Raw genomic sequence first — 11,104 nt, forward strand, 5'->3', positions numbered from 1 at the left:
TTAATGATAACATCAAAACCACGTTAATCCCTATATACTGTACATAGAGTATTTGAAAATAGCTGATCTCCAAGCTCACAACGTGTCATATCACGACGCGTTGTGAGATTGCATCTACTATCTTCAAAGTCTTGAAATAATTTGGAATATTTTGGAACATTTTAACAACACAAATCTTGTATGGGGGTCCCTGGCATGAAATATTATCAGACGGGGGTCTGCGGCCAAATAAAAGGTTTGAGAACTAGTGATTTATACAACTGGGGTGGTTGTATTTGGTCTCCCATGCTCTTCTATTGAGACATTTAGATCCTGTGGTTTAACAGGTAAAACTTTCTCCCCTGAGCAAGCAGGCAGGCTCTATTAGATAAGCGGTAAAACAATATCAGCACTTGCGCAGGAGACCCGGGTTCCAATCTGGGGTAGAACGGGAAAGTTACAGAGTGCAGCTTTAACGTCTCTTGTCTCTTCATTCCTTCAGTTTAGTTAGATACACTTTACATAGATAGTAGGAATCAAACACACACGCACGCACGCACGCACGCACGCACGCACGCACGCACGCACGCACGCACGCACGCACACACACACACACACACACACACACACACACACACACACACACACACACACACACACTGACAATTATTTTATGTAGCGTTTCAGCATTTTTGTTCAGTAAAATAAAAACACACACATATTGATGCTACAGCCACTGACCAGGACAAGGCCTCTATTATGCAGACAATATCATGGTCACTTGTTCTCATGTTTTGTTTGTTAGCTTTGTTCTTCTCGACCACAAATGTACAGAATGTCATTTAGATAGCATGTTGTTTAGACAGATGATAGGTTCATTGTTGACCTGGTATCCTATAGTTTCATTATGTACAGAAAGAATGTAATTTAGATAGCATGTTGTTTAGACAGATGCTGTTTACCATTGTTTACCTGGTATCTTATAGTTTACTGAGGCACTACACTGCCACTCTGTATTCTATGTATGTGTTTACTTTGACTATTTTAAGTCACTCTGGATAAGACAAACAGATTTTACAATTTAGGCATTTAGCAGAAGCTCTTTTGTGAGCAAGCGAGCGAGCGTGCGTGTGTGCACTCGCGTGCATTTGGGTGTGTGTGCATACATGTGTAATCTCTATGTTATTGTTGTGAGGGCATCAGCTGGCTTCTTGCAGACAGATGGAAGTCCAGAAGCACAGCTACCGTCGTCCCAAAGGCGTCTGCCTGTTACACAAACACAAACACCAGGGTTGTTATAGTTAACACAAACTCACTAAATAATTAACTACAATTGGAAATAAATTATGAAGGAGTCATAATTATGTTTCCAGTTCAAATCGGCAGCTGAGCCAATCAAATGTAAGCTATGAGGAACTGACCCAGAACAGGAAATGTTTTTTTGAAAAGTGAACAACAGATATAGGCTACACTACAGATAGAAACTTGTGGATTGAACTGAAGGTAAGGACTTACCTGAGTGGTTGACTAGCATACAGTGTTGAGCTTTGTTCAGACCTTGACCTTTATCCCAGGCTGTGAAGGTCACTGGGCGGCCATCACTCCACAACCAAACACCATTCTGTAGGACAACACAATACAACATCATGTCACACGTGGCCCCTGGTGTGACTGTTCAGATGGCAGACCCCCGACCAATGTTTGTGCCAAGGTTGGTGTGGAAGTTTGGTGTCATGTCCACCTTGCCCCTTGCAAGTCTGCATGCTATGACGTACACCGTCGCCTACCCTTCTTAGCAATTTTATCAGGCTAGGGTTAGACTGGGACGTTCAAAATGTAGACAGGGACGTTTTTAGGGACTACCAAAACAAACAGTAAAAACACCAAAATAAAATAGTGTCAGTGATTTTGCAGGTAAACACCACCACACCATTACACTCCAGTGGTTGATATAACTGCTGGTATAGATGGACATGATGGGTAAACTAGAAAAAGTGCTCCTCGGAGCACAGGTCTCCGCTAGGTCAGGTACGTTATTGTGGCCTCATGGTGGCGCTATAATATGCCAATGTGAAAGGGGTGTAATTTCTTCTTAGGCTTTTCACGGCAATCAGACACTGCATTCATGATTTGAGGCTTTTGTTCCAAAAATGTGTTTTGCTAAGATTAGACCTGCTGGTGGCGCTATAACAGGCCAATGTGAAAAGGGTGCCATTTCTTCCTCGGCCTAGTGGGATTTCACGGAAATCGCAAGCTGGGTTCATGATTTGAGGCATTTTGTTCAAAACGGACCAATCCTGCAAACTTTGGAAGCCAACCTTAGCCAATGAGGATGGAATATGGAAAATCGGACAGATCCGTGTTGATCACATGACTATAGAGATAATGTGTACCGATTTGCATGACGTTTGGATAAAATCTGTAGGAGTAAATGGGTTTTGCACAAATCGGCCTACTGGTGGCGCTATAACAGGGCTATATGTGAAAGATTTGGGGCAGAGGTTCTGAATTGGCATCCAGGGAGTGTGTGTGCACAGTTTCGGAGCGAGCGGGCCAACGGTGTCGGAGATTAGCTGTTCACAGACGGACACACGGACACACGGACGGACACACACACGGACGGACAAGGGGTAAAACATACTCTCTCGCCATGCCTTCGGCCTGGCGGAGACAATAATATATGTATTGATTTTTTTATTTAAACACAGAGCAAGGTTACATACTAGCCTTTAATAAGAAGAGAATATAGCATACCTTTGCGGCGTCACAGCCTCCAACCCAGGCTTTCTTCGATCGGCCGATGTTGGAAAGGATGAGATCCTGGATGAACTTGTGTTCTCCTGCACTGAGGATGGATGCTAGGTTAGCACCCTGAGCCAGGCACACTCTCTATAGAAACATAATGAATGATAGGTTAATGGATGCTAGGTTAGCACCCTGAGCCAGGCACACTATCCATAGAAACATAATGAATGCTAGGTTAATGGATGCTAGGTTAGCACCCTGAGCCAGGCACAGTATCCATAGAAATATAATGAATGCTAGGTTAATGGATGCTAGGCTAGCACCCTGAGCCAGACACACTCTCTATAGAAACATACTAGGTTAGAAAGACATAATGGATGGATGCTAGGTTAGCATTCTCTATACAAAGACACAAGCACAAGACAAGATATATTGTACTTAATATGGTTTATATCTTTCTGTATGTCATCTCCAAAACACATGGCACTCAGTTTACACACATACATTTGCACGCAAAGGATGATGGATGATGTTTTTTGTTTTATATGACTGATATGATATATATACATGGGGCGGCCCGCCTGGGAAGCCACAGGCCCTGGTTGTCGCAGGTTCCATTCCAGGCCAGGCCAGCATTGTGTCGATGTGTGTCCCTGAGCAAGATTCTTAACCCCTAATTGCTCCCCAAGCGCCGTAGAATGGCTGCTCACTGCTCCTAGTTATTATGGGATGGGTAAATGCAGAGGACAAATTCCACTATTATGCAAATACACTGTGACAAAAGAACACCCCAAGGAGTGTGGACTATTCTATCTCTATTCTATCTATCTATGAACAAATATGGTTATGTCTATGCACGTTATGTCAATAAAATATTCAATCAATAGTAATCAAATTAATGTATGGACGGACAGACAGACAGACAGACAGACAGACAGACAGACAGACAGACAGACAGACAGACAGACAGACAGACAGACAGACAGACAGACAGACAGACAGACAGACAGACAGACAGACAGACAGACAGACAGACAGACTGATTGATGCATTACCTCTGAGTCAGCCCAATTCGTGTTGGTTTTTTCATATTTGTAACAGCTCCCAGAAAAGCCGTCCCACCCGGTTGGACATCTGGCCCACATTCTGACCGCTACAGAGTCTCCTGAAGAATAAACAATACCACAATAATGAAATAAACAGAATCAGGAAATCCTAAAGCAAACATACCGCCCCTCATTTATCAAACGCTCAAATCTCACGTCTGGTCTCAGGTCGTGTAGGCTTAGGCTACACTAGTGTGTTCCATCGTCTGGCAATCTGACAGGCATTTAAACATAATGCAGCAGCCAATATTCACCTCAAATGATGCAACCGAACATCTTAAGTAACTAAGTAAGTATCGCTAACATAAATAGGTAGTTGTCATTACGGGGTTAACAGGTGACATAATTAGAAGCATTTAAAAGTGAGGTATTAAAAACAATCTATTACAGTAGGTTGGATGCTTAATCAGTCACCCATTTGAACAGGAGCTTAAAGCTTTAACAGTTATTCAGACACCTGGACATTTTTTTAAGACCTACAGCATAAGTGTTTGCAAGAGGATTTTCATTTTGCAAACAGCAACGTATGAACATCTCCAGTCATATATAGAGTGCTGGGGGAAATTGATATTCAAAATGTATTCCAATCATAACATAGCCTATATTTGTGCTTGATTTGTGTAGTTTGACAAAGATTATTCCTACATGATAGGCTATGATAACTCGCAAACAATGTAGGAGTGCATGTTCCACACACAAAAATTCTGTTTTTCATTTTAGGTCTATATAAATATATTTAAAGAGTGAATGATGGCTAAAAGTTCATGATTTACTAGTAGTAAATTACTACTGTATCTCCACATCAGTGAATTTCTTCCACACTGCATTGTTCTGACTTATGGCACTTTTTAGTTTGTTCAACTGGACTCATATTTTGTTATATTTGTGCCAGTTATGTCTGTATGTCTGTGTGCTGTTCTGTTGACGGCCCGGGATGCCTGCGTATGCAAATATGTGTGTGTGTGTGTGTGTGTGTGTGTGTGTCTGTGTGTGTGTGTGTGTGTGTGTGTGTGTGTGTGTGTGTGTGTGTGTGTGTGTGTGCGTGTGCGTGTGCGTGTGCGTGTGCGTGTGCGTATGCGTGCGTGACTCCCCCCCCCCCCCACACACACACACACACACACACACACACACACACACACACACAAACACCTGACCTGGAACCGCAGCAGTCAGAGCCATGACAGCACAGAGAAGCAGAGACAAACGCAGCATCCTCATGATGATGAAGTCCTTCACTAGAAAGAGACAGACACATTAGAGAGACAGATGTGGGAGGAGGTGGGAGAGGAGAGGAGAGGTGCAACAGTTAATCAAACTACAGTAATCGATATGATGGTTTAAAAAAAATGCAATAATTTGTCATTTCATAAAATAATCAATCCTTATTTTGGGCAAAATAAAGAAATTGTGAAAATAGCTGATCTACAAGCTCACAACTGCGTTATGTGATGCATTGTGAGCTCGGCAATTGTTTAATTTTTTTTTCGCACGACCCTGTTTTGTGAAAAAACTTTAAATGCTTAATGTGTTTAATCAATATGGAAATACAGAAAGAAATACACACAGAAGGCGTAGGACTGGATACATTAAAGAAATACAAATCTTCCCACTCCTTTTTGGAACATGGAAATATAATTTACTGATGATTTCATAACAACCTTGCCGTCAATATTATTTATTCTGTTTATTCCTTTCGTCTTTTCGGTAAGACTATATTATATTAAGGTCGGGTCTATGAGGATTTATAAGCACATTTATAATGCACTTATAAGGCATTATAAAAAATGTTATTATGCATGATTATAATAATCATAATCATGCCTAGGTAAATAGCCTAGGTATAAAAAAAAAATAGGGCTAAAGTGGTTAATGTATGTTTTATTATGTAATCATTTATATCTGCAAAGTAACTAGTAACTAAAGTTTTCAAATAATTGTAGTGTAGTAAAAGTACAATATTTGCCTCTGAGATAGTGGAGTAGAAGTTAAAGTATAGACAATTGGAAATGCTCCAGTAAAGTAAAAGTACCTAAACGTTTTACTTAAGTAGGCCTACAGTACTTCATGAGCAAATGTACTTAGTTACTTTACACCACTGGTCTAATGAAACAATGGATAGTCCCCTACCTCAGTACTCAGACCTTCAGTAGAATGATGGGTTGTGGTTCTTCCTGTGTGTAGAAGTGTAGAAGTGTAGAAGTGCTGGAGCAGCAGCTCTTATATAGTGTTTATGTGGGTGACATACAAAGGATCATGTGAGGATAATGTGGATCATAATACAGAGTGGGAAACCATCAGCGAAAAAAACATGAATTTTGCTTCCTTGTGTCTCTAACCCTGACATTGGCATAATTTTCATGACGTTGATTTTCAACAAACTTCCTTGTGCTTCTGCCAAATGGTGTCATCGTCTTTTCCGTGAGCCTGCATATTCCTTGAGCGGTCACCACCACGCAATCTTGTGGTGGACATTTTCTTAAAATTAGATTTCTGCCACGGACATACATAATGAGTGGTCAATAATATTAATAGAAACCATATTCAGAGAATGGGGAAGGCTAATATTTGACCAACCTATTATAGGCTATATTATTTGAAGGACCACATGGTCAACGTTATGATGTAATGTTATGACAGCTAATTAAATGCTCTGACTGTAAACAATAATGCAGCTATGATGCAAAGACAGTAAAACACTGACAACTAAAGTGACCTATCTGCCCCCCCCTCTCTCTCTGTCTATTTCTGAGAAAACATACGTTTGTATTGCCAAAGCAAAAGTTGAACATAATCAAAACAAAACAATGTATGTACAATTAATTGATCTCTCTCTCTCTCTCTCTCTCTCTCTCTCTCTCTGTGTTCTATCTCAGTGATTCTCAACCTTTTCAGGCCACGGCCCCCAAAATAATCATATTTAATTTGGGGACCCCCCAAAATAATCATATATAAACTGGGGAGCCCCCAAAATAATCATATCTGAACTGGGGACCCCCCCAAATTAATCATATTTGAACTGGGGACCCCCAAAAATAATCATATCTGAACTGGGGACCCCCCCAAATTAATCATATTTGAACTGGGGACCCCCCAAAATAATCATATTTGAACTGGGGACCCCCCAAAATAATCATATTCAAACTGGGAACCCCCCCCCCCCCCCCCCCAAATAATCATATTTGAACTGGGGACCCCCCACTCTGACAAGTATTTGGAATTGTAGGAGTTAAGGCATTACATTTAGATTTGACTCGGTTCCACACATAAAAATAGTGAAAATAGCCGATCTACTGTACAAGCTCACCACCTGGCAAGGCAAGGCGGTGAGCTTGTAGATCTGCTATTTTCCAAACTTTTCTTTCTTACATTATTTGACAATTTGGCCAATGTTTAACCAGTTTTTATAGTATAGTTTGATGATTACTTTTGATATACAGTAGTAATGGTATTTTTTTATTTGTTTTGGCATGTTTGGTGATAAGGTATTAAAGGTCCTTAAATTGTCACTTTACTGTCATCTGGAGACCCCCCTCCAACAAAAAATGTTCTGGGGACCCGACCCACAGGTTGGGTCCCCCCCCCCCTCTCTCTCTCTCTCTCTCTCTCTCTCTCTCTCTCTCTCTCTCTCTCTCTCTCTCTCTCTCTCTCTCTCTCTCTCTCAGCAGTCGCACTGAATGCCACAGTCGACATTGAGTAGCAGAGACAATAACCTACTACATATTACTAATACTATGTGCCCAATAGCCAGCGGCAGTAGGCTACATTTATGTAAACCAAACCTATATCAGCCATAGAAAATGTCCATGCTCTCCTGCGGAGGCAGGGCCGGACTGGGACCAAAATTCAGCCCTGGCATTTTGGTCCGGACCGGCCCACCACCCCCCCGGACCGTTTTGTCAACGGGGGGGGGGGGTTGTTTCAGCCCAGCCCTGCACATGAACTCTGCAGCCGCACTGAGGCCCCTGCTGGAAAGCATCCCAGCCCAAACATTAACGTAACTAATAATTGGGCCACACGACCCTGAAATGACCGTAATAATCCTAAAACTGGAGCAAAAATATTTGCCCACCGGGCATTTGCCCGGTACGCCAAATGGCCAGTCCACCCCTGTGCGGAGGGAACTCATTGTGACTATATTTAAAAAAAAGTTAAGCTAATTGTCCTCTAGTTTCATATCCATTTGACATTTAAAGGCAGAAAACGTGCATTTAGTAAAATATCGCCACTTTCCCACGAGATTCAAAGACAGACTTCATTCTCTCCACTTCTCCAGTGAGCACACATGGTAGGCTATGGCCCAGGGCGCACCATTGACTGCAGGTGCAACCTATTAGGCTAATCATGCATTGTGTTAGACTCATGAGATGTGTATCTAGAGTATACATGTTTTTAATTTTTTATGATATTTTTTTGTATATATATTTGAAATATTTTTCACGGACATAGATGATTCTCACCACGGACATGAATGTCCGTGTACGGACATGTTGACGACCCCGGATGTGTAACTCTGAGAGTGTACAAATGGAACCAATTGGACTCGTAAGGGTCCATTTGGTTCCATTTGTACACTCAGTAACAGTTATGGTGGTCCTTAAAATTAAAAAAAGTTTGAGAACCACTGTGCCAGGCCTGGAATTTCATCTTATTAGGGGCAAGGCCACTTGACCTGTGGCCTTGTAAATATTGTGAGGGCACAAAGGCCAAATACAAGGACAGCAAGGCCATCAAATAAAACACTGATATTATGTCCACTGAAATAATATACATTTAATTTAAAGGTTAATAAAGAATTGCTATGAATACATTTAAATATGAAGTATAACCATCAGAGAAATAAATACATTCTTGTACAAACTCCTGAAAAGGAGTTCAGAAGTTCATAGTCAGAGTCACTGGACTGGTTTGAATGTGGGGATGAGGCGGCAGTGGTTCAGGGGTAGAGTGGTCGGGTAGAGTGAACTAGAAACAGCAAGGTTCCCAGTTCGATCCCGGGCTCCCCCGGAGTTAGTGTCGAAGTGTCCTTGAGCAAGACATTGATCATAATTGACATTGCTCCCGATGAGCAGGTTGGTGCCTTGCATGTTTTTTTCCACCGTGTGTGAATGTAATGCACAATCTATGTAAAGCGCTTTGGATAAAAGCGCTGTTTAAATGCACCATTTACCATTTTAATTTAAAGGTTAATAAAGAATGTGTATGAATACATTTAAATATGAAGTATAACCATCAGAGAAATAAATAAATTTTTGTACAAACTCATGAAAGGGAGTTCAGAAGTTCACACTCAAAGAGTCACTGGACTGGTTTGAAGGTGGGGATGAGAACTGAGGAGGAGTTAAGAGTTCAGAATCTTGACAGTGAAATAGAAACGGTAATTCTGTACTCTGTCTGATGACCTCATGTCCTGTAACTGTTGGCCCAAACAGCATGTGAATTATTAGTGCATGTGAGTTTATGTTCTGTTTGTACTTGGTGTCTCAGAAGTCACATAGACTGTCTGAGTTTTCTTTGCAGCTGGCAGAGGACCTTGATGTAACTATTTGTAATCATCCTTTGTGTCACCCTTTTTGGCAATCTACGCTCTTGCAAGGGCCTAGTTCAGTTGCATAACGTCCTTCTCTGACCACAAACGGTTCATGTCTGTGAAGCAGTGGTTGTAAGTACATTTACTTAAGTACAGTAGCCTACTTAAGTACAATTTTGAGTTATTTGTACTTTACTTGAGTAATTCCAATTTCCAATACTTTCGCTTCTACTCCACTACATCTCGAATCAAAATATGATACTTTTACTCCACTACATTTATTTGAAAACTTTAGTAACTAGTTACTTTGCAGATATAAATTATTACGTTATAAAACATAGTATGTGAACCACTTTGGCCCTATTTTATACATAGGCTATTTGAAAATATAGACATTTTAGTACTTTTACTTTTGGTACTTTAAGTACATTTTGATACCAATACTTTTGTACTTTTACTCAAGTAAATTTTGAATTCCGGACTTTTACTTGTAACAGAGTAGGCTACTTCTACATTGCAGTATTGATACTTTTACTTAAAGGGATACTCCACTTTCAAATAAAATAAACATTTAAAAAATATATTAAAAATAAATGAAAAAAGTAATGGAAAAATCACGGCCCCCTCACGCATTAGAGTGTCCTACTAATGTGTGAGGGGCCGTGATTTTGCCATAACTTCTTTCATTTTTTTTAAATATTTTTTTTTAATGTTTATTTTATTTGAAAGTGAAATATCCCTTTAAGTAAAATATTTGAGTACTTTTGTCCACCACTGCTGTGAAGACTACAGGACAAGTCTTCACAGCTGGGGGGCAGTGTGGATGGGGCATCAAGGCCACTGTGGCCTCAGGGCAGATCATTCTTTGAAGGGCAGAAGGCCAAACTGTGGGTGGACGGCGGCCATGGCCTTCATGGCCTCCATGAACTTCCTGCCCTGTACTGTGCAACACTAAATGGAACAGAGCCTTAATCAGTATAATTGGTAAGACCTGTGTGGTGTAGGGCTAGTTTACCACACCTGTGAAGGAAGTAAGGTGGAGGCCCAATTGACTGCTGTGCATAGAGCCTATTCTTTTCAGATGGGGTCTATAGTGGTCAAATACATGTCAATTTCTTCATATTTTCTTCCGTGATATGAAAGGTTTGAGAAGCACTGGAGTCGTGTGGAACTCAGACATACCGTAACTGGCAGCTGTACTGTCCAGTCTGCTAAAGCCCCCAGGGGGGTCCCCAGAGGATTAGCTTAATGTGCAACATTGTTTTCTCACTCAACAGTAAACAAACCAACATCCAGTATAAGTGTATACAGGGTACAGTATGCACATGTTTCTAAAGTAAACATTTAAGGACTTTTAAGACATGTTTAACCCATTTAGACCTGAGGCCGATTTTAAAAACGTTTTAAGAAAATCTTTTTTTATAGATTTAATATATAGCATCATCAGTATTGTGTAAATGAATGACATTTAACCACAACACCAACCAAAAAGGTTCAATACTTAGTGAACCTTTTTAGCCGAAAATAGCCGATCTACAAGATCACAACATCTCGTTGAGAGGCGTTGTGGGCTTGTAGATCGGCTATTTCCAGCTAATGTTCCCTTCAGAATAGGGATGCGTGGGCTCAAGTGGTTCATGTAAAAATGAAATCAAATAAAGTCCCTATCACACAAAGATTTGGCACCCCCCCCCCCTGCAGTTTCTCTGAGGCCTCCCAGCCAGTAGGTCTAGGTGCATGCGTGACT

At 40.9% G+C, this 11,104-nt stretch overlaps 1 protein-coding gene across 1 annotated transcript; it reads right to left on the reverse strand.

Annotated features, from left to right (window-relative positions):
* Window positions 1-1,156: 1,156 nt before the first annotated feature.
* LOC308093639 (galactose-specific lectin nattectin-like) lies at window positions 1,157-10,219 on the reverse strand (the record flags this gene model as incomplete). Its single annotated transcript, XM_080439970.1, has 6 exons — window positions 1,157-1,245; window positions 1,495-1,600; window positions 2,734-2,868; window positions 3,780-3,889; window positions 4,985-5,065; window positions 10,120-10,219. The coding sequence occupies 6 exons, from the start codon at window positions 10,217-10,219 to the stop codon at window positions 1,157-1,159; spliced, it is 621 nt and encodes a 206-aa protein (XP_080296096.1).
* Window positions 10,220-11,104: the final 885 nt, after the last annotated feature.

Source organism: Gymnoscopelus braueri (assembly GCF_963280865.1).
Source record: "Gymnoscopelus braueri genome assembly, chromosome: 10".
NCBI classification, from domain to species: Eukaryota; Metazoa; Chordata; class Actinopteri; order Myctophiformes; family Myctophidae; genus Gymnoscopelus; species Gymnoscopelus braueri.